The sequence below is a fragment of the Epinephelus lanceolatus genome, chromosome 22, assembly GCF_041903045.1.
Source record: "Epinephelus lanceolatus isolate andai-2023 chromosome 22, ASM4190304v1, whole genome shotgun sequence".
NCBI lineage: Eukaryota > Metazoa > Chordata > Actinopteri > Perciformes > Serranidae > Epinephelus > Epinephelus lanceolatus.
In genome coordinates, this window is record NC_135755.1 from 25,993,194 (window position 1) to 26,017,896 (window position 24,703).

The 24,703-nt window shown below is 40.9% G+C and overlaps 1 protein-coding gene across 4 annotated transcripts in view; it reads left to right on the plus strand.

The window, feature by feature from the left end:
• LOC117272656 (protein phosphatase 3 catalytic subunit alpha) overlaps window positions 1–24,703 on the plus strand; it is a 78,222-nt gene that overhangs the window by 23,736 nt on the left and 29,783 nt on the right. For all 4 annotated transcript variants that reach the window (XM_033651655.2, XM_033651658.2, XM_033651657.2 and 1 more), the window contains exons 2-6: window positions 5,920–6,120; window positions 19,810–19,934; window positions 20,489–20,600; window positions 21,045–21,190; window positions 23,634–23,773. In XM_033651655.2, coding sequence (XP_033507546.1) covers window positions 5,920–6,120; window positions 19,810–19,934; window positions 20,489–20,600; window positions 21,045–21,190; window positions 23,634–23,773 — 724 coding nt within the window. The remainder of the gene's footprint in view (window positions 1–5,919; window positions 6,121–19,809; window positions 19,935–20,488; window positions 20,601–21,044; window positions 21,191–23,633; window positions 23,774–24,703) is intronic.

Consider the following 24,703-nt stretch of genomic DNA (forward strand, 5'->3'; position numbering starts at 1 on the left):
TGCTGAGATTTCCACTGGTCATGCTGAGTCTTAGGGGAGGAAAATTGCTGGTGCGGTGGCTTGTCTGGTGGAAGGGGGCGGAGGGTTTGACGTGGGCAGTGACAACCCGAGTCTCGCCCACACTCCGCGAGGACTCCTGCTGCATCATGCACCATCAGCAATTTCTCGGGGGTCAATTCAGCATCTGATGGAAAGATGCTGTGCATCGCAGGATTTAGGTGTCTGGCCCTGGAATTGTAAGAACATTGTTTGGTTTTTTTATACATTTTTGCATTTGTCGCCAACCAGTCTGCTGTGTCTGTACAGTTTTAAAGGAATTCATTTGTTTTATCAATGCCCACTCATTGGCCACAATCCCAACACAGCTTGGGCCGTGCTGATTTAATACAGAGGCAGTTATTAGCAGATAGCTTGCTCTTCATGACCATCTGGGGCAGCCACAGTCAATGTTTGCTATAGGTATTGCTGTGCAGTTAATGAAAATAAACTGCCACCATGGCTGCCAGTCGTGGCACTAGTGAGATATCGATTGACTGACCATATTGTGTGAGTGGAGCTGGGTTATATCAATAATTTCTGGTGCTATATTGCCCACAGTACAGGCATGTTTTGTTGTTTAGAAGTCATTTTTTGCTCAGTTATCTTCTAAATTCCAGAAATCTCTCCTAAATATTAGTGAATGTGACTGTTACATTGCTTTTTTTCCCGTATTCATAATGTAAGGAGCAGCACACACAACTTTCAGACAGCTGTCAAGGCCAAGAAGGAAGATGATATACAGGAATTGTAGACATCTGGGCTGCCAGTTCAGGCAATCGCGGCTGCACTTCGTGTTCTTCACTAAATGAAGCCAGAGGCTGGTCGGTGAGCTCTGCAACAGTCTGTCTCACTTTCTCCAATTAAGCTGATTTGTCCAGCACCATATGACTGCGCACCTCCCGCTGTCTCACTCCTCAGAGAGATCGCATTAGCTCTGAACTGCACCAACCTGAACATTTCAAGCTGCCCGTTTCCCCCACTGCTTCTCAGCAGTTTCAGATGCACCGCGCCTGTTTGATTCAGATTTCTCAGGAATCACACCTGAATGTCTGCTATATTCTGCGGTAATTATTCTCCTCACACATGTTGCATGAACAAAGGCGGCTGCTGGGGGTGATGGTCTAAAGCTTTGTGAGCTCAAGACCTAAGACTCTACGCTAATTCACTGAAGAAGGAAATCATTAAATGTTGCTATAAACCTTGCTGACCAGCTCGAGATTGTATACTTTTATTAGATAAACTTTAAAGTTTATTTATCGCACCCTCCAGACATTCAGAGGTTTAGTGGTCTAGTAGTCTTTTAAGCTAATAGCTGATGGATGGCTTTAATTTGTATGTGGAAATTACAATGCTAATCTGAGACAAAATTGCCACGTAAAGTAAAAACCAGACTGCAGAGTTGTTTTCTGTTTTTTTTTTTTTTTTTTTTAATCCTCTCTGACCCTTTCTCACTCTCGTCATTTCTCTCTCATGCGAGATTCGAGGCTGCAGTGCAATTTGCCCATTATATAACAGAAGGGAACAGAGAAATGGTAAAATTAATGAAGGCAAAAGCGAGCGGCTAATGGAGACCATTTTTGAGTCATACTTAGGTTTCAGGCAAATAGCCTCAGGTCAGTTTTTGCTCTCACTGCTATAAAGCTCTGTATGAAAGGAGAGACGCAACAATTGCTGCGTGGGAATGTTCTCATATTGATGTTTGGGAGGAAAATGGTTAAGACTTTGTCATTTTTGTTCTGTTTTGATTTTAAGTAGCTCACGTTTGAATGTCTAAAGACTGCAGTGACTGAAAGATTTGTTGTTAGAGCAGTATTTGACATCGCCATTTATTTTCTTGCTCAAATAACCGAACACAACCAAAGTTTGATGCTTTTTCTTCCTTTGCTGAGTTGTTAATCCACACTGTGCTCGGGACTTTTAATTTTTGTCATGGGGGTACTGCCTTTTTCTGTAGAGCGTAGAACCTACCATTACAATGTGTCATGTAATGTTTTGGCAGAGGTGGGTGTTAACTCCTTTTAATAAGAGGGCTGTTAGAAATTCCGCAGGGGGAAAGTTCACAGTGTTTCCATTGTCATGACTGTAGGAAATGGAAGGATGATGTGCTGAAAGGATGCGAGTGCGCCAACAACCACAGCTTTCACACAGGTTATTTCTAAAGAATAATGTTATTCTTTAGTGTTTGAATTTTAGGATGTGTTGGGTTCTCTCACTTAGGGCTGTTGCGGTGAAGGAATTTCCCCTGATTAAGGGTGGCATAACAGCGCCATATGTAGTATTGCTGCCATTTTTTGTTGATTTTGCAAATTATTACATTTATCCTGATTTTAGTGCGATACAGATAAGCGTCACTGTTAGGTTTATATTAGGTATACTGTTGCTAAGATGACAAAGATTGTACATTGTTGAATGCTGAACAGAGAGGGAGCCACGTTTTTCCAGCTGAGACGCTTTGGTTACGTCTGGTTGCTATGATACAGAATATCCACAAAAGTAAAGTTGGAGAACTTTCTCTGGATGAAGACAAGGCTGAAGAACGTAGGGAAAGAGGATGGAGTCGCTGGTCTGTGTTGATTCAGTATGAATTTCTTCTCCTTTGCTGTCATTCAGCAATGTGACAGTTGGTCGTCGTGGTAGGCCCTATTTGTCTCACCCCTCCTCCACGGTGATGGTTGGGTTGTAGGTGTCAGTGACAAGCAGCCACGGCGTTTTACCCAAAGATGAGTATTTTTCATCTCTCTGCTATTGGGAAAAAATGGCAAATATACAGCAATCAGCGCAGAATAGAGGCTTAGCGCTTCGTCACACTGCTAGCATTCGTAGCAGACAGCCCTACCTCAGTGGGAGCAGATGTGGTCAACATCCACAGCTATGCTGTTGGTACCTCTGCCCTGTTTGTGGCAGCCAATCTTCTGCAAAATTGCTGCAAACTCAACTCACAGGCTGACATTGTGTTGCATCACCTACAGATGTGCATGTTCAGTATAGCCATGGAGATATTTAAATGGTTTGAGTGACACTGATTGTTTGTCACTGGCACAAAATCCAACTAAAAGGGCACTTGGGAGAGCGCAGACCTTCGCCAGGGCCAACAAGTCTAATCTTTTAGGATCTGCAAATATTAAAGTGCAACCACTATGTATCTGTCTGGATATGTTTTTCCAAAACTATTAGAATTATCAAGAGTCATCGTAGTTCTATAGTTGTCTATGTTTTGTCATGTTTTGACATCTACTGGATTTTAAGATTTATGGCATTTATTCCACCAAGGCTGAATGCCCTATCACGCAATATTACAAAAATGGAAAAATAATCATGTATTGGCCCTGTGATTCGCATCCACCCCAAAATTTAATGGGTTCTCCTTTGGCTTATGCTACATTCTTCCACCAAGTTTCAAAAAATCAGTGCCAGTAGTTTTACCATGATCCTGCTGACAACGGACAGCCAAACAAAACCGAAAACATAACCTCCTTCCTTGGCAGAGGTATCAACTGTTAAAACCATTTGATGTTGGATTTTCCAATGTACCGTCCTTATGAAAGTCAGTGTTGTTACCAGCTACCTGTTCACACACACTGAATATGTTTTTTGCAGAGATAGTTGAAAACAACTTGGTTTAGTCTCTAAAAGTTCAGATTCAAGAGCAGCATGTGGTTGTGGTAGACTGCCATGGGAGTTCACCTGCCATTGCAACGCTTAATTGGCCAACAATATTGGCTGAGGAAAATACTGTACACTGTACCCTCTGCCCTTACCTGACAGTTATATACTTTTACATAGTTTATTATGACAGCCAACTGAAGTCAAAAGCAATAATACTCAGCCATTCATGCTCTTAATCCATCAAGGGATATTTGTGACATAATAATGTTACAAATTCTTGACCCAGCTTGTCACGTCATTCGGTTCAGGTGGAACAGTTTCATAACAGTTCACACGAATGTTCACACTGTCTCTGTGCAAAATCTCAGGGGCCAGTATGGTGTAGTCGCTCAACTCAAAAGCCCCAAGGCCCTGGCCTCGGGCTAGAGTTGCACAGCAGGTGCTCAGGGGAGGCCAACCTCGGGCCTTGGGTAATTCAATCTCTCTATTTCTGAATGCCCCAGATAACTACTGGAGACATTGGGCTGATACTGTTTGAAGAGATTGTTTAAAGGCACATTGAGTATTTGTTTGGCCTGAATATAGTTTGTGTTGAGGGCCCATTGGCGTTAAGTATGCAGATGAAGGTTGCAGGAAAGAGGGAAAGTAGTGTACCGGCATCATAATGTTGACTTTCAGATATCAGAAATAGGTTTCCACTTCATTTGTTGGCTTTAGGCAATGTTACAGTTTAATCTAAGTGGATTGAGCAAGTTAGGACAAGTGTAAAGAAGTCCTCATTGGTCACATTGCCTGCCTCGTGTGCCTCTATTATTTAGACTTTTCAAGACTGGGAACATTCAGGGTACAAATCTGCAAGTCCAGTAAATCTGCAATTTCAACATACACCTGTTAGTAAGCTTTAAATACCGCCGCCTGGATCCCAAATATCGTCTGTCACTAAGCACAGTGTGACACAGATAAAGTGCAGGTCTGGTTACCACTGATGTCACCTTTGGGAAGGATGGATGTTAACAGAAACACTTGAGCACATAGCCACCAACTCAACAGCATTTGCCACTGGCTTAGTGCATTAGTCGCACCCGTGTGCTATGTGCAAAGTCTGCAAGTAGATGTTAATTAAGGGCATGTCTTTTTTTTATAGCAGCTGAATTGAAAAGTCCTCAGGATGTGGTCTTTAATTATGTCCTTTTAGTACCTTTGCTGTCAGTTAGTAATATACTCATCAGGGGGGTGTAAAAAGGAAATATTAACACACTGGGCTTTTGTTTAGGCAGAGGCCATAAAAAGTTCCTTTAAATAATAAAACCTCAAGTTCCTTTTTACCTGCTTGATGTCAGCTGCTGAAATGGCAGTGACATGAAGGCCATTTTAAAGAACTGCATTGTGGGGTTTCTGTTCTTTTGTTTGAAGACCATGATTTCCATTTAAAGTCTGTCTAAAGACTCATTGGGCGATTTGCATAGAAAATGTGCACAGTCTCCCTTTTTTCTGCTGCGATTAGATTGGAAAGTTCACTGTTTTAAATTAAAAAGTATGCAAACAGAATTCAGGCTTTTGAATGCATCTGTTGTATCCAAAATTGCCAGAGAGCACATTGAATTGCTGTGAAAAGCTATCCCTTTACAAGCCACTAATTAAATTGACAGTAACAGAGATTTGTTGTGGATTTGGTTAGTCTAATTTCCACGATGCCTTCAAGACCCTGCGAAATAAACATAATTTTACTGTTTTAAATAATTGTGACTGACAAATAAGTAAATGCACATCAGGCTGGAGATGATGCGTCTCTTCTTCTAATCATACACATAAAACAGAACATGTTTAAATATAGAGATGGTTACATATTAAACACTGCAAGATAATGCTTATATGAAAGGCTTTTTATGTTAATAAACATTTTTATTCTGTGCTTCATTTTCAAAGTGTAATCTCTTTTGCTATGAATATTGCCAAGCAAACTAGAAACTGTGTGGGTCTGTTATAAATATTGAAAACTGAATGACTCACAGATCATAGCAGCAATCTGGTAAATTGTCTCAGAGGGTGGGCTGGAAGCATGGGAGTGAACACTACCTCCCCCTCCTGTGGGGAGTAGATCCCCTGGAAGGTACAAAGTACCTGCTAATCAAACAGCTTAAATGCCTTTTGCTCAGTGATGTGGAATTAACTGCGTATCCTCATAAGCCTTTTGCCAATGAAGAGATATATTGAAGAACTGTAAATATGTTATGAAAGCAGCCATAATAATGCTTTTTTTTTTAACTCTTGCAGCTGTCCCGTTCCCCCCTAGTCACCGGCTGACGGCTAAAGAGGTGTTTGACAGCGATGGGAAGCCCAAAGTGGATGTGCTGAAAGCTCACCTAACCAAGGAAGGCCGTGTGGAGGAGTCGGTGGCTCTGAGGCTCATAGGAGAGGGCGCCGCAATCTTGCGTGCAGAGAAGAACCTCCTGGACATCGAGGCCCCTGTGACAGGTCAGCAGTCTCATGTAGCACATTAGGTTTGTCACCAGAGTAGAGCTTAAAGGGTAAGTTAAGTATTTTTCAACCTGGACCCTATTTTCTCATGTTTTTGTGTCTAAGTGACAAATGGGAACAACAGTTTTTGAAATTGGTCCAGTATTGAGCAAGACATCGGGCAGGCTGCAATGTAACGTTTAGGGGCATTTGTGCACTGTCAATGTACGCCCACTAAAAGTGCTTTTTTTGTACACTGACAGGCTCAGATTGTTGCTCTTTGTGTCTGATAACATTATGGAAAGGATCCTTCAGAGAGAGACCTTTATGTTAAAGAGTAAAATCATTTTTGTTTAACCAGAAACATCCCTGACATCGCTGTTGCCAAACCCACCGGACTCCATTTAAATAAACAAGAATTTTGTCATCATAAGACACACTTCATTTAAAGTGGACAGAAACAAAATAAAACTGTCAAAGCCATGTTGGTTCATCTTTCCACTGTTCCAACAATCATCATATCTGGTTTTGTTAAAATAAACCCGTAATCACCAAGTTTGAAATGAAAAAATGCTGGTTCTAAAATGTGCTAAAATTTCTGTTTATTTTAAGGGAGTCTGGTAGATTGATGATGGTGATTTCAGGGTTGTTGCTGGTCAAACAGTAAGGATCATACTCTTAAGCAAAAAGGTTTAACCTGACCCTGTCAGTAGCAAAAAGGAGCACTTTTGGTGGATATACATCAACAGTGTGAGCATGCTCCGAATAGTCACATTGCAGCCTGTTTGGCTGCTGGCTGCAGTGGTCTCACTCAAAAGGGCTTGACGCTAACTTTTTTCCCAAGGAGCACATGTTCTCCTAAGTTGAAAAAGTAAGGAGCGCACAAAGAACTTTAGGGGCACAATGTAAATTGATCAAATAATGTGTTTTCCGTAATAAATGTGATGCAAATAGACATTTACAAGCAAAATTATTTAATGAATTTGTATACAAAATGTACAGAAAGGTAAAATCATCAAGTTTTGAAAAAGTAGGCCTATTGCAATTTAATTTTGTATTTAATGTTATTATCTTATATATATTATCTTTGCAATATGATGATCTTATATAATGTTATTACTATCCTAAAACATTCTCCAGGTCCTCTGAAACTCTGCAGGACTTAAGCCTCTTTCACACAGAGCTTTCGCAGCGCCCACCGCAGGGTAGGGCGCAGAGGACAGGATTTGGAGGAGTACAGGCTCGTTCAGGAGCTACAGCTTCATGGTGACCGCTTCGCCAAGGTGTCGTCACAGCGCGTTGCGGTGAAATTAAAAAAAATTCAATTTGAGCACAGGCTGGCGGCGTGCAGACACTCGCGCCACTCAGCTCGGCGGCAGAGCGGTGCGCTCTTGCGCCGCGGTAGCACATACACAGTGAATGGGTTCGTCGGCGGAGGTCTGCACTTTGCGCACTCTGTGTGAAAAGGGCTTTATTTCCACCCTGCCCAGCAGCGGTACCGTGGCGAACGGTCCCTAAAGGCCTCTACACATGATCAGCTGTAAAACCGCTTTGCGCTGGCTGTCCCATTGTTTGTCTATGTTTGTCTACCCTTGGCGTCGCGCACCGCTCTGATTTTCCGCCCGAGCGCTGCGCTCAGAGTTGAAATTATTTGAACTACGGGGAGAACGGAGCAGGCTTCCCCGGAGATCCACCCGGTCCATCTCCTCCACACTTTGACTTATTTCCACCCTGCCGACAGTGGGACTTATATTCATTGTGCCGACAGTGGCTTGGAAAACTGCCCATTACCGTGTCACACGGTGAAGAGGGAAGGCTGCTGGAGTTCCTCCAACATTTACGGTTAGATTATCATATTTTTTTTACTGACAAAAATATAGGCTGCTTCGGCTGATTTTTTTTTTAATGCGCACATGTGCCCCTAAATATTTTTTACAGTTCGCACACACCTATTTTTAGTCGCAAATGCGAGTAAAACGCTCGCACTGTCGAGCCCTGCTCAATACTGAAACAATTTCACAAACTGTTGTTCCCATTAGTCACATAGGCACAAAAACATAGTAAAATAGGATCCAGGTTGAACAATACTGAACTTATGCTTTAAAGAATGAACCGATTAGTCAATTGACAGAATATAAATCAGCAGCTATTTTAATAATCAATCATGCAACTTGCATGTCAACTTGCATGATAAACACATTGCAGAAGACTGCGATATTGCACTTTGGATATAGTACTAACATATACAACTACTGTCTGTAGGAGGTGTTCAGTCTAATGTGCACTGTGCTGTTAACTCTGTGGCCCTTGCACGAGTAGAGTGGCCACTGAAGGCAGATGCAGCTTGCCTTGTTTACTACATAGATGAAATGGCAGTTAGTCCAAAACAAGAGAATAAACGCAAAAGAGCTCAGGCTGCCCCCTAATAGTCAACCAAACGTTAGTCAACCAGAAAGGTCATTAGTTGGCAAGATTTCATTGGTCATTTAGTTGCAGAGAAAAAAATAATAATTTGAAAGGACAGACACAGGAAGTGGCCATGCTCAGCTGTCAGACAAGAGTCACGTTAATTTCCAGGGCTGGTACCTGCGGTTATTCCACAGGCTAGTTAATAACATGTCGGGCAGGAAATCCAAAGTGTGGGATCATTTTGAGAAGGTGAAGGACGAACCCAAGGTGATATGTAAACTCATCTTCATTGGTCGACTACAAACATGACGTATCATCTGAAACATGGATGTAGCTACATGCCCATTAGCCACTTAGCACAATCATTACTGCTTTGCCGACAGCATCATTAACAGGCGGCTCGCTCGGTGTGTGACGTGCACTTGTAGATAAAATATAGGCCTATATTAATGAAGGTTCATCAGTACAGTTTTGTATTTCTCTGTAATGTAGCACAGTGTTAACAGTGTTACTGATACTATTCTTTCTCACACCTTGAACAGGTGAGTAGTTGACTAATAGCCCTAAATGACGACTATTGGTGGACTAGGAAAATTCATTGTCTGGGGCAGCCCGAGAAAGAACATTGACTGTGTCTTGGAGAAAAGCATACGTCTGTGTTGAGAATGATGACTCTGTTATAAGGGCAGCGTAGCTCCTTCAAGAATAGCTCAGTACGTAGCAAGTGTGTGGTTGAATGAAAGGGAGAGAGTGGTGGTGGATGCGCTCAGAACAGACAGGCGTTGGCAATCGAAACAAAGAAGAAATTAACAGTGAAGTTGTCAAGTGGAGATAGATGTACAGTGTTTGTCATGAAGTGTGGGGCTGCACACTTCATTGTTTCTAGCAAAGATACTGTGCTTGAGGAAATTTTGACAGAACATTTTAATGAATTGATAAATAAAATGATTGGTGGTTCTGCACTTTAAAGTCCTTTAAACTGTGTTGTATGTGCATTACTTATTGTGATCCTGATGATGCCATTAACTACGATAGTCGTGCAGCTCTAAGGGAAAACTTGACCAGCATTTGTGCTTGTTTTTCATCATTACCTTCACAAATGAGCGGTGATGATTCACTTGAAGAGACAAAAACAGTGTTTGCCTGCTGACATGGCTGGAGAAGCAAATTATTCTCCAACTACCCAGTCATTTTCTTTCATGTTTGTCACTGTGTTTTTCTAAAGTCAGCCTTTTGTAGGTCTACCATGGGAATCAGTCCAAATCACTCACCAAACTGCGTTGTATGTTAACCTAAAATAACCTGTGAGGCTCTTACTTGCAGACAACTCACAGAGACACGTGTTAGATTTGAAACACACTCCCTGGGTTCTTTAAAGAGACGACTGCAGGCTCACATTCATATCAAAACTTCATTTTCTTAATTAAGTGAGTCATTGCGCCTCCAGGGCCACACGTGGGCCACGCGGCTAGCCATAGCAGTGTGTTTTATTTTAGGAATCACACAACTTCAGTTCATCCAATTTGCCAAAACTAACAAGCTTGTTGACACTCACTCAGTTGGCTGCTTCATATATTAAAACACAGCTCTGACACAGAAAAGCTTGGTGGACTTTAAAAAAACCTGCTAACCTTGGAAAAAAGGACATAAGACTAATTTCTCTTTTTTATTCAGGTAAATTAAAGATAACAGCGTTAAAAGTGAAACATTTCTTTACGGCTACTAATTTTTCACAAGATTTATTTATTTATTTTACAGCCGAGCACTTATTCAGTCTCAGAAGCACCCTGGAGCTGGAGTTCATTTATGCCTGCCTTGGTGAAGGAACATACTGTAGTAGGAGGCTCGCTGATGCATATGCACAAATCTAGTGCATCTATTGTTGTCTTTCTTCCTGGTCAAGTGCCCCGTTCCTCCATTAGACTTTCTGATGAGGCTTCTTTGATGTTGTCATAATCAGAGGCACAGATCTACTCAAAGGATCTATGGCAACCCATCATTTCCTAGTGCGAGATCATTCTCAAAACAGAATACAGTCCAGAGAGGCCTATGCTCATATTTGGCAGGCGTTGCACTTACTTAAATTCATGAATGCATGGCTGTTTTGAAACAAAAGTGTGGGTCTCGTATATTTACTGAGGCCATTATAATAATAGAAAATCTTGTCTGGCTATTAGAGAGTGGGGAGAAAAAAGATGCAAGCAGGCTGGACAATCATAAGCCTTATTTGCTGCTTCTGTCTTTGTGTTTCCAGGCACATAAGCAAGGGATTAAGAGCAATCCTGTTTAACATAACGAGATTTCTGATTATTTAGCCACGTATTAAACATAACAAGCTTTTGAGTGATTCATGTGCATGACAAAGTACCGCTGTGGACACAAAGTAGAGGGGTAAATGGAAGAATGTGCACCTGTAGCCATGCTCCAGTGTATTCAAGCGAATTCAATTTCTCACTCAGACTGAAACCCAACCAAATTGTATTGATCTTCCTGTTTAAAGTAAACACCACTAAATAAGTTCATTTCCACAGTGAAACAGTGAGCTATTTATACAACTTAAACACATGTGCACAATAAGGAAAAGCTGTGATCTTTCTCAGAGCGTGTCCTCTCTCTGTGCAGGAGGAAAAACATCTCTTAAATGACAATGTTTATTATATAACACGTTCATTTAAGTACACTTGAAATACGGCAGTAATGGTTTGAAAATATGGCAGTGGGTATGAGGTGACATAGTGAGTTAGTGCGACATGTAAAAAATGTGTTGTGATTTCCTGCCTTAACCTGATTTTGTGTGTGTAAACATGCTGTAAACGTGACACTTCATTGCGGTCACATAGTCATTTAAATTCACAGAAGCTCTGTCATACGCTGGCATTAACAGTTCAAATGATGGTTCAACCAATAAACCTCTTTCTTTCATTGTGTTACATAGAAACAGTGGACAGCTCCTGTTCTGTGTGCAAGCCCAGGATCCTGAGGAGCTGTGTGTGTGTTTGTGTGCACGAGCATGGCAATGAAGCACTTCTTTCCCTCCCACTCAACACCCCTGTCTCAACCCCTCTCCCACTCAGTAGTCCTTTTCAACAAGGATTTCTCTGTTCCGCGTGCTCGTGATCCTGCTGTGTTTCCCTCTCGTGCATGCTCCCAAACTCACGCACCATTCTCTGTAAACATTTCTTTGTTTCTCTCTCCATAGTCCTCTTCCCTCTGTCTGCCATGTTTTTATTCCTCTGTGTCATGCTCAGGAGCTGCTTCTCTCTCTGTCTCTATCTCCCCTCCTAAGCACACCTGCAACTCCAACACGACACATGTTCGGCAAATTAGTGAGTAAATATTTATCATAGATGTAAGGCACCCTGACATGTCAGCCATCTCTCTCCCTCTCTCCCTCTGCTTCTCGCATTCACAGTCACTTCCTGGTTGGGCCAGATGGCAGGTGGGGTTTTCGTGGAGGGAGGGGTGCATGTGACGAACAGAGCTGGCTTAGGCCACTGAGTACAAGCTGCTCCCATGGCCTTCGCACACCCATCAATAGAGCTCCTACAGCCACATCACCAGGCAACAGCGAGCTTTTACACTGTTCATACACCTGTTAGCAGTGCGGGCTCCCGACCCTGTTGGAGCTTTGTCTCTAACATACTAGACTAGTAGAATCTGAAACGCTTCCAAGGCTCTGTCTTTTTAGCCTTAGTTGTTTGTAGTTTGATATTTCTTATGAAATTACGATTTATTCTTAGTAAGGAAACATTCAGACCTTGGTTGTAGAATTTCCTGTGTGCACCTTATAAACATCCTACTAAGACCTTGATTGGAAAAGTAGTTTTATCATTTTAATTGAGTTTTAATGAAGTTTGATTTCTCTGTGCAGCATTGCAAGGCAGCTAAGCCCTTCCAAGAGGTTGTTATACAACAGTCTTTCAATGAGAAATGCACTCAATAATGTGAATGTTTGAGCGAGACAGAAATGGGTTGAAGTCGCACATTCAAGTCTCAGACAAGTCCAAAGTGACTGTGGTGAGAATCAAGCAAGTCAAAAGTCAAGTCATGCAAAATTTTGATGATCTGGTCAATAGCTTTGTTTTTTTGACCAGCCAGTAACCTAAAAAGTCAAATAAAAGACACATTCACACATCCTTCATTGTGGGTTTTGTAGTGATGGATGGAGTTGGATGTTGCAGTGGTCGTGTCACTGATTTTTGAGCCATAGACCTTGTGTGCCGCTTGAATGCATTGCACTAGAAATCACCCAGTGGTATTTCGAAAACAAAATGTGACTGATCAGTATCTAGGAAAATGCAAAAATGTTGCAAAAAAAGTCCTTTCAAGTCATCTGTCTCAAGTCTAAGTCAAGTCTTAAGTCATAAATACCAAGTCAAAGTCAAGTCGATTCTGTCATCAGCGTAAGTCAAACAAGTCTCAAATCCTCAAAATTGTGACTCGAGTCCTCCACCTCTGCAGCTACATGGATAAATAGGCCTTGGTGATATTCGCCCCATGCAGATTTAGTGGCATTGGTAAAATGACGATTGGCGGATGTTTCATTACCAGATTTTTTTAAAAAAAAATTTTAAATCTCAAATATTGATCTTTTTTTTTCGGCCTCAAAAAATGCATTCTAGGTTGGGCTAAAATGTCACCACAGTTTACACCAATTGTTCCAAACCTGAAGGTCAGGACCCTCTAAAGAGCTTACAGAGTAAATCCAAGGAGTTTGAGAAACCATAGATGAGAACAAAAATATTTCTGTTGCACAAAATTGTTAATTTTTTTTTCTTTTATCAATTTTTTTGTTTATTTTTCTAAATGAAATACTGGGAAGATTTACCTCTTCCTGCCTCAAAAAATAAAACTGCTCAGAGCACATATATGACAAAGGGTTGGGGATATTACTTAGCTATAAATGGTCATTGGGTTGGGAGCCCGTGGTTTACACCAACACAGTAATTTAAAGTTGGTTGAGCTCTTCAAAGTCCAACTCAAAAGCAGAACATTTATTGTTGCTGCTGTACCGCTGATAGCAGCTTGTTAAACATCACATACAATTTGATGTTCATAACAGATTGCAAGCTCCACCAACGCATTTGCATAAATGCATGCTCTGCAGGATGTAAGCTCCCAGAGAGTGCCATCACAAAAACTGGGGGTACACTGTTATCATCCAGTCTCAATCAAAACATGATCTGGCACAGTCCGCCTCACCGTGGTTTTCTCTCGCTCAATGAGCCTGGCCTTTGGAGTGGCCTGTGTAGGTTCTGAAGCCAGGTTGTATAATGCCCACCACCCACTCAATAGCTGCTGCCCGCTGATATGCTGCTACTCAGGGAGATCACTTTAGCACACAAGCAGGAGATGGCCAGAACCAATTGTTTCTCACTCCAGATAATGTACTCCCACCTGCTCTTCTTATGTGGGCTCTGGTTCTCACCTCGTTTTTGTGTGTTGTGTGACAAGAGGGAGGGAGGCAAAGCATGTCTGTAGGTGTACTGGAGCAGAGCGATGGATGGATTGTGTGTTTGCTGTGATAAAGCAGCTCCCCGAGCTGGAGGAGTGAGCCATTGTAGCGCTTCTGTTTGTTTCGCATCGACCAGCATCGGCCACACTCTGACTACAATTTACAGTGACCATCACATCGGGTCCTTTTGGTCAGTGATTAAACTCTCGCCATCACCCTGCTGTTTTCTTCGCCAGCAGGTGACAGCTTTCCAAAAGGTCAGCTGGAGATGCAGTCCTCCCACACACAGTGTCTTTGACGTGTGCTTCAGGTGAAATTGCAGCCTCTGACTCCCTCGCCGGACTCCCTCCTGCAGAGCTGACTTCTAAAAACATGAAAAAATTGTTAATTTCCCTGTGAAAACTGTGAGCACTACACTTTCACAATAATTGCTCTCTTGGTGGCCATCCGTCCGGACAGTATTGTACTCTGGGGCACAGTTCTATGTGTTTTCAGAACAATTGCTATAGAGATGAGATGGCTGCCTCTTGCATCCATCTGTGTGTGTCTGCTCAGTAGATACATTGCAATGTTGCCACTGGTGATACTCACAGAGGTTCTTTATCAGGTCAGTAACAGCTTAGATTTGTTTGTTGTTTTCTCCCCGCCCCTTTCAGTGATATAAACTGCCATTGTTAAAAGGATTTGACGATTCGTTTCCATAGCAATCACACACATTCTACATAAAGCCACATGAATCACTTGGACTGCCTTACTGTCTTGTCCCCTTAAAGATAAAGTCACATTTTATTGCATCCTGTCGAGGGCTGCAACTAATAGTTATTTTCACTGTCTATTAATCTGTTGATTATTTTCGTGATTAATCAATTAGTCATTTGGTCTGTGAAATCTTCTGTATGTGCACAACCCAAAGATACTATGTAATTGTCGTAGACAAGTAAAGAAATCAGAAGATGTTCACATTTTCGAAGCTAGAATCAGAGAATTTTGCCTTTTTTTCCCCTAAAAAAATGACTCAAACCGATCAGTTGATTATCATATTAGTTGGCGATTAATTTAATATTTGAAACTGATCAATCCTTGCAGCTTCAATCTTGACATTGAATAGTGCATAACCCTTGATGTGAAGCCTTAATAGTGGCCAGGATGCAAAAAAAAACAAAACAGGATGTTACCGAAAAATACCTGCAAAGAGTTCCTTTTAATATTCATTTTTTTTCAGGAATAGTTACGTTTGGGTTTTAATAGGCTCTAAGGGTCGATGGAGGTCTTTAATTTTCTTCATGGAGTGTCTGACAAATACACAGTTTAGCCCAAAGTTAATTTAAAAAGTTAAATGTGCTTCATACCTCACTGCTCAAGTAAACCAGTTTGTTTGAATCTCAAATTAGATAAACACAGGCAAGTTATTTTGATCGTAAATTAGATAATGTCATAACTCAGCACATGGCCACATAAAAGTCAAAAGGTGAAGCATTATAATTTTGCACAAATTGAAGGCTTTTTTGTTGAACATAAATTGGACGAAAAACAATCAGGGCACTTGAAACAAAGCTTAACCCTTTGTTGTTTCACTGTAAAAGACAAATTATGGGCTATGCTGATCTTCTGACAACAAACTTTAACTGATTTTTATCAAAGAATATGATATTTATTGTAAGAAATTAGAGCATAGATAAAATTTGTCTTCATTGAAATGTTGTTTGAGCCATTTTGTTCCAATAAATCAATTTTCCTGGTACCTTACAACCATTTAGAAGTAACACTACACATCTGTACTGTAGCAGTGTTGGCTTGATTGCAAAAGGGAAAAAGGACATCTTTAGAAATCGGACACAAATAAAAGGCTCCTTTTTTTGAAGTCGGTCCCCACTGTGGATTTAAACAGTACACAGTGTGGGTTTAATAAAAGACAAATGGTAGAGTGGAGGTTTACGATACAGTCAAGGAGAGCTGATTCTCAGAGCTGTCTCACGAGGCTCGTAACTTGAGATAATTGCTCTCCAATGTTGTCCTCCAGCTCCCGCTAATTGGGTATCTCTCTGAAAGCCTTTTTTTTTAACAGGCTCTTATTGTAATTCTTCCTGCTAGATACAGTTCATAAAGCGACAAACAGCCTCGCGAAAAATAAAGTCTGTGTCCTTTTCAAGTTAGATTTCCATCTATTCACTCTGTTGTTAATTAACTAAATTAGCCGATTGCTTGAAGAATAGATAAATTGCGACACTTTGGCATTAAACATGGATGCCACACTTATCGCTGTTGTCGCTGCGATAGGGTTCACATTTTTAAATAGCTGATTGTTGTCTTTTTGTTGTTTGTTTGTGACAGCTCTCAGGTAAAGAAGTACAGAATTTTTTAATGAAGTGGAAAGGCTTTCAGTCAGTCAAGTCTGTTAGTGTTAATTTTTTGATCACACTCAATGTACAGATTTAATTCTGTGTGTTAAATATCTTGGTATTCGTTGCCCACAGTGACAACAGATGTGATGATAGAGGTCATGGCAAAACCTTATGATATAAGACACCATTTGGTCATTTAAATGAAATAATAAGCACCAAGGAAATATAATCAGGGCTTAAAATAGTAATTTAAAGAAGCATTAAATAGTAGTTAGAACGCATTCAGGTCTATTCCATCTCCGAAAACAATTCAAAGCATCTGTAAATTGGCCCGATTAAAAGACCGAGAGAAAGGGCAGTGCGACAGCTGCTGAATATAAATAAAAAGAATAAAAATTAGTTTCAAACCCAGACTAATACTTCACTGCATAATACTGTTTTTCGTGTGTGTGTGTCAGTGTCAGTAAAACTGATTACAATACATTCTGTGTTCACCTGTTGTGAGGTAAGCTATCTTCCCCTCAGGGAACGGCCGCTACAGTAAGGTTGAATGCCAGGAATTTACAAACATCTGCTCCCATTTCCCAGAAAAAATACCTGCGGATATAATATATATACCTGGGATTTTTAGGGGGTCTGGTTCGTGTGTGTGTGTGTGTGTGTGTGTGTGTGTGTGTGTAGGTGGGTGTGTGTGTGTGTGTGTGTGTGTGTGTACTGAACTGAAACAAAGACACCTTCTATAAACCTCATTAAAGCTACCATGTATTTATGGTGATATAACTGGATCTACTTTTCAGCTGCAGGTTTAAGCTGACAGCTTACAAACCAGCTGTGTGGCTAAATATTTTTCAGGACGACCGGTTGAGCTGTCAGGTACTGCCTCAGGTTTCCTAAATAAACGCTTGCACTAAATAAGAGAAAGCTACTCGATAGCAATAAATGCAGATGTCATTGGCTATCTCTGCACACAGGGCAACATATGAACGTTGGGTTTCTTCCACATGTAATTACCACCATAGGTTCATAATAAACAAAAAGGGAGTGCAAAAGCCTAAATACCTGTAGCCATCACACAGCAGCAGATTTAACTTGAGAGGTGCGCTGTATACAGTGGTAACTGTTTGTCTAACCACTTGTCTGGCAGCTGCTAGACACAGATTCCAAGTTTAGCAGTAAAATAATTCGTGACCGAGGAGTCCTGAGATGCGTCAGAGCTACCAAATAACCCTGCAGACATTGAGGCATTGAGACCATTGTCTGAACATCTAATCAAGACATCCTGTGGTTTAAATATAGCTTCAAAATAAAAGTTGTGCCAACTTCCACGATGCTATCTCGTTGTTCTTGCTGAGCATCCTAAAAATGTCAAAATACAACCTTACCATGACAAAATAAACTAATGTTGACCCACACAGGACTCAAACCACAGTCTCATGGGTGATAGCCTCGTGCAATACCCATTCATTCCCCACCATGTATTATCGATTGTGACTTTGTCGCTATTTGTATTACAGCTTACCGACAGAAAGCCCTAAGGGCCACTATTACCACGTGTGTTTAAAGACAGCCTGGATAGAGATTTTTGCGCTTACAACCACCACAGGCTCCAAACAATGAGACAGAAAATTTAATTTACAAGTAGATATATATAAATGGCATAAACATCATTTTTAGATTTAAAAAAATGGGAAATGAATAATACTAGTCTTTGGACTAGGAGTGGACGTCACAGTGTGGCCATTTGACACAACTACACAAATACATTTTCAATTAAAAAAACAAAGATACATGGATTCATAGCAATAATATAATCAATATTTATTGGTTTCTAAGAGAGGGTCAGGATGAACCATTTTGGACATGGAAACAATGGCACCATCTGACCATCTGCCACTTTTGGCCAAGGACACAACATCACCATGCAACCAATGGTTGCTGGGAAACTACTAAGTTGAATACATATCATTACAATGCTAATTTTATAGTATATGTTTTGAATATTCTTTGGTTTAAATCAAGTGTTATTTATATGAGAAATCCCAGCATGGACTCGTTGTCCTAAAGTGGACCCACCAGTTGGGAACCATCACAGATAAGGGGACTCTACCAACCTTTAGAGTGTCTCTGAATTGACCAAAGGCCCTCAAATCAAACGACCTCACATGCACCCTGTCAGTCAAAAGCAGCTAAGCAGCAAATCTCTGCTGGCCTCTGATCCTCTTGTCTCCCTTGAGAGTAATTTAGTATAGGGTCACTCAGGGTGATAGGAAACCAATCCAGGTTGAGTGATATGCGGTTCCTGGGCTTTGACGCGGATGGGTTCGTCCCAGAACGCTCCCCTGACACTATTTAACAGCTGCCTGCAGTTCTGTTGGGATCTGCACAGAGTGGATATGACAGGAGCTATATTGCGGATTTAACTGTGCTGAGTGTACTGGGATTCCTGAGAATACCAGCAGAGTAGCAGACCGCTAGTCGGATGAAATGAAAGTGTTCTCAGCGATTATCTGTTTGTAATCGCTATGACAAGCCAGATTTGTGATTGCAGTTAACAGCACGTGTTTAGAAATGGATACAAGTGAAAGCTTTGCAGTTGTTTCAGCCAATGAACTTTTAGTGTCTTTGGCAAATATAGGTGTGTTTGAATTACAAGCCAGTTGAGACACCTCAAGGTTATAAGGAGGCTGAAAGAGGATGTGGTGGAAAAGCAAGGCATGAAAATGCAACACTGACGCCAGTTCTTTGTGATTATTTGGACTTTATAATGAAAATAGTGCGCAGTGAAGTATTGACAGTTCGGGATAGTTAGGCTTGTAGGGAGATGGCGGTAACACTCTAACAGCAGGTTTGACAGATCTTGTTTGTGATGTGATTCATGACATCTAGCATGTGTCTGCTGCCATGGATACTTAAGGCTAAATGTTTGATACAGGCTGGGTTTGCAATTCCCGTTTTCTTTGAATAGAATGTATTCAGATTAAATGGCCCTATTTTAGTGAATATTGATTTAGGGAAACCTCCTGTTATTGGTCCTATTTGCTACAAACCAGTGTTGTTTTTATGTTTTGAGTCCTTTTCTTTGCATAATTTCCTGCAGCAAGCGTGGGCTGTGGAGCTGACAGGGAACAGTGGTCCGTCTATAATGATGCCTTTTTCAGATACAAATGAGCAGTTTATATGAATACATTTCACATCGTTTAATAAAATAAATGGATTAAATGTGATATAATAAACTGCCAGAGAGAATGTTGCCTCTTTAATTATAGATATCCACTGAAGCAGGTTTTTCCAGGATACTTATACATGCCGTCCTCTGTGGTCCTATATTCAAGGTTTACAGGGATATCATATACTGTCAGAGCTCCTCTCATCTACAGGAAAATATGGAAATAAGCAAATCGCCTCTCACGTTGTCATAGAGGCTTTCATCTGTTGTTTCTCAGCTGTAAAAATAGCAGTTATCCTGATGCGCCTTTGTTCCCTCTTTCTGCCTCATTCCAGTGTGCGGAGACATCCATGGGCAGTTCTTTGACCTGATGAAGCTGTTTGAAGTCGGAGGATCACCAGCATCCACGCGCTACCTTTTCCTGGGGGACTACGTTGACAGAGGGTATTTCAGTATTGAAGTGAGTCTGCATATTTGTTTTTGTCCTCACGAGGGCCTAATCAAGTGCGACACGCTGTATTTATTAATAGCTTTCTTTGAGCGGAGTTCAAATCAGGCTGCAGATATTGGAGTGGCAGTAGGCTTTTGTAATAACTTCAAATGTAGCCTGGATAGCAAATGTCAGGGTGGATGTTAGGGTTATGTAGAGAGGGATTTTTAATATGAAGCAAAATGCATGTATTTAATCTGGGACTGCAGGTTGGAATTTATTTAGATATGTATTTCCTGCCATCTCATCGTCTGAAACATTATACTTTTATTAATAAAATATATTGTAATGGAGTGTGTCGTGCCTGTCCTCTGATGGTTCCTCTGAAGGATTGTCATCTCTCCTAGCAAGCCTGAATCGTGCCACAAAAAGTACTGCATGAATGTTTCATTATAAGCAGAATTGCTTGTATTGTGCCACTCTGTGAAATTGACAAACTCTGACTTGATGGTTCATATTTCCAGTGTTATTTAAAGATGCTGAGCTAACTATTCCCCAATCCTTTCTGTGCTTCTTTGTTTCAGTGTGTGCTGTACTTGTGGGCCTTAAAGATCCTTTACCCCAAAACACTGTTTTTGCTGCGTGGGAATCATGAATGTAGACATTTAACAGAGTATTTCACATTTAAGCAGGAATGTAAGTAATGCTTTGGTACTTTATTTTCTTTTTTACCTTTGATCTAAATTGAGTCTAAGCAGTCTGCTCTGTGAATCTCTCTGCAGAGTGGAAGGAGAATTGAGTTATTCTTTCTAAAAGCTGTTTATTATGCGTCCAGTTCAGCCATCGACCTCAAACGCTCACTTAAAAGTGCCCTCTGGCCTGGTGCAGGATCCAGTCGGATTTTTGCCCTTCTTGATATTTACACATGTCAGAAGTATTTCTGTTGGACTCGGACAGAGAGGGGAAAAAACCACAAAAGCGCTGTGAAATTGTGCTGTTTTTAAAATGTGTTTGGGAAGTTTTCTGGCACTTTCGAGAACCTTTTCCGTCCCAGTCTAGCACACTGCCCCAATGTATGAGAGCCGTGTTGTTTGACTTGGCATGACTCTCCTCTCCCTGCCCTGTTTCCCCCCATGACAGGTAGAATTAAGTATTCAGAGAGGGTGTATGACGCATGTATGGACGCCTTCGACTGCCTTCCCCTGGCTGCACTTATGAACCAGCAGTTCCTGTGTGTACACGGAGGACTGTCTCCAGAAATCACAAATCTTGACGACATCAGGAAAGTATGTGTCTGATTCGAGACCATTTTCTCTGTAATTTCATAAATCTACAGTTTGTGTGTGTGTGTGTGTGTGTGTGTTTAACAGCAGGTGGCAGTTAATGGCTTTAAAAATACAATTGAAACTCCCTGTCTGCCTCATGTACTTCCTGCATTTATTCAGAGTTAATGAGAGCAAAGCTGTATTCGTTTTAGCATGATGTGTTGTGAAAATAACAACTTCAGTTGCAATGCATGAAGCGATTCTCCCAGATGTGTCTCAAATACTGCTCAGGACTTGGACACAAGGGAACGTAAGCACCGTGTCTGGTCCTCACTCTGATTAAAAAACGTTGAAGAGTCGGATCCTGCTTTCATACTAATTCAATAATTCCAAATGGATTTTGTGGCTGCAATCAGAGGGCATGCATAATAGAATTTGCTCTATTGAAGTGTCCATCATGCTACCCATCCAGTAATCCACAAGCTTTTGTTTGAGAAAGAGCTATCCTTGGCTGAAAGCAAAGTCATTTATGTTCATTGCTCGAAAAGAATGGCTGCCATCGGGTTTTTTCATGTCTTTCCAAAAAAAGCCTTCTAGGTACAGAGAGATGAGTCTTTGACACGTCATCCATCCTGTATATTATAAATATTCCCCTTGCAGTGTATCTGATATATCCAATTTATTTAAATGTCATTTTATATGCAATATGGCAAATGACAATATCATCATATCAAGATATTCCCTGTGCATTTTTAGTAATTTATTTATGCATTAAAAGCAGGATATATTTATGTGCAGAAGACCCGCTCTCCCTCTCGCACACAGACACAACACAGTAATCGGCCATGGCCACTAGTTTTACGTCAGACATTGTCCTGAGTTCACGTCAGTTCAAAATGGAGTAAGATCCCAGAGCAGGTCTGTCATCAGGAGGGCGGAACAGACATCATCCTTGGCAAAATATATCATGAAACAATTAATGTTAAAGGAAGTGGTACCAAAGACGAAAGACGATCAAAGTAGCCCCCACATTTTTCTGTGGTACATCGTCTATACTAGGCATTACGGTAAAGGGGTGTAAGAAGTGACTTCAAAATAAAAGTGGCCTTTTGGTGAAAGTGATTTGCATTTTCACATTCATTTAGTCAGTCTGTCAAAAATAACAAATAAATAAAAATACACAAATAAACTAGGGCACTCGGAGAACACAGATCTCTGCAATGGCCAAATGTCCTGTCTGACAATGTAAATAAAAAGGAAAAAAAATGTGTGTCCCCACCCCACAATTTGGATCCATGCCAAAATTTAATGGGTTCTTCCTTGGCCCATGCTACACCCCTCCATCAAGTTTAATGAAAATCAGGCCAGTAGTTTTTCTTGTTTAAAAACAGACAAACAGACAAACCAAACACCAACTGCACCAAAATCATGACTATATAAAATGTTATTTTATAATGTGGTTATAAAATGAAATAAGAAAAACATTCAATAATAAATAATAAAACATCATAATAACTACCAGCAACCATTTCAGAGAAAATTTTTTTAAACAATTTCACTTGTGTAAATAACAAGTCAAACTGAATAGTACAGAAGCATTGTCATCGAAACATTGTGTGCAAAGCGCGCTGAATGCCAAGGCCAGCTCGCAATCTGCAGCAATAGTATTGGTATCTGGTTTATTTTAAAAGCAAGCTGCGAGTGAATCCGGCAAGACATCACACTGCAAATATATTGTAAATGATATAAAATGTATATTATATGTGATTTAAATGATCTGACTGTGATAAATGACAGAATGTGCATCCAGTGCTTTCACATGTCTAAACAGAGCGAAAGAGAGACGAGCAGAGCCACATACAGCCACACTCATACAAACACACACAAGCAAACAAGACAGTGATCTACATATGATTTAAACAGAGCAGAGAACAGATTCACTTGCTGACCAGCGCGGTGAAATGTGCTTCTGGTGGAAATGGCAAGGCAACTGCTGACAAGCTGCTGCACTTCAATTAACAAATCAGGGCATCTGTGTCCAGTGTGAACCTGGCGTGACAGTACATCACCTCAGAGTGTCACTCAGACAATATTAGGACATTTGGATGTTGAATTTAAAAAATAAATCCCTCTAAAATGTAATAGGAGCTGTGTTCCCTCTAAATATACATAAAGAAGGGTTAAATCAAACAAAACATTGTTTTAGAGAAGGTCTTAAAATACCAAGATATATATATTGTGTATGGCGGCATAGCCTTGAATAATATGGAGACATTGTTCATAAGCCTTATCGCCTCCAGCAAACATAGAATTGGGAGTCATGATTTAATTATGATCATGGCAGCAGCAGCCAACACGCCTCACAGAGGGAGCAAAGATGTTTTCTCTGCAGCAGCGTGCGCACGCCACGTGCAATTTCTGCAGTCAAACAGGCTGACAAGTGTCCTGACATTTTCTTCTACAGCTAGACAGATTCAAAGAGCCCCCAGCGTACGGACCAATGTGCGACCTGCTGTGGTCCGACCCCCTGGAGGACTTTGGGAACGAGAAAAGCCAAGAGCATTTCACACACAACACAGTGCGAGGCTGTTCCTACTTCTACAGGTGAGTATTCTGTCTCTGTTGTGTTGGTCGTTTTTTATTGCTACTTTGTGAAATTACATAAAGGCACAAAGACAGATAACAGGCTTTTTTACTACTAGCATCAAATAGTAACTGAAACTTTCGGTCTATATGACTCATACACAGCCAACACTTTGTTTCATATTGGACTGTGGAATTTAAAAAATGATTTTAGTGAACGTATTTCAAAAAGCTTGTATTTTAATTTGGTGCTCTGACTACGTTTAGGAAAAATAAATCACCTTCTGATTAGTTCTGGCTGTACTATCTGTGGAAACCTTATTACCAAAGAGATTTTCAATACAATGAACGTTTTCCAAGACCGAATATTTGAACATAAAGACAGGTATGGATGTCGTTGAAGTGCGTCAGTAATCATCAACAAATGTTTTAAAACAAAAATGGAAAAGAAATAATCATCATCTTGTCAAAGAGTTGATAGATTAAGAGGCCCTGCTGCCAAATTTCCATTTGTCATCTTTTCATTTTCTTACCCCTGCAATCCCTCAACTGCGAGAAGGCGACCAACAGTTGTCAGAACATGGCGTGCATTAAAGTAGTCCCTAAGTCTCCTCCGTAGACAGTCGCCAGTTTTTATGTAACCCACATTACCTTCAATTGAGCTGAGTAACTGAACAAACAGAGGAAATGCTCGGAGCAGGCAGCTCGCACTGTCACAAAATGTAATGAACTGGCACATTACCACAAGGCACAGTCCTGTCTCTAAATGCGTTCGGCGCTCCCTCCGCTCATTATGGCCTGAGCAATGCTTGCTTGGCCTCGGCGTGCCTGGGGCAAGCAAGCAGAAGTACTCACAAATGTCCTGAGGCTCCTGATTTGTATTTCTTTCTTTCTCTGTTTTTTTTAATAGCAGGTGTTTCATAACTACTGACTTAATAGTATTTTAATGTC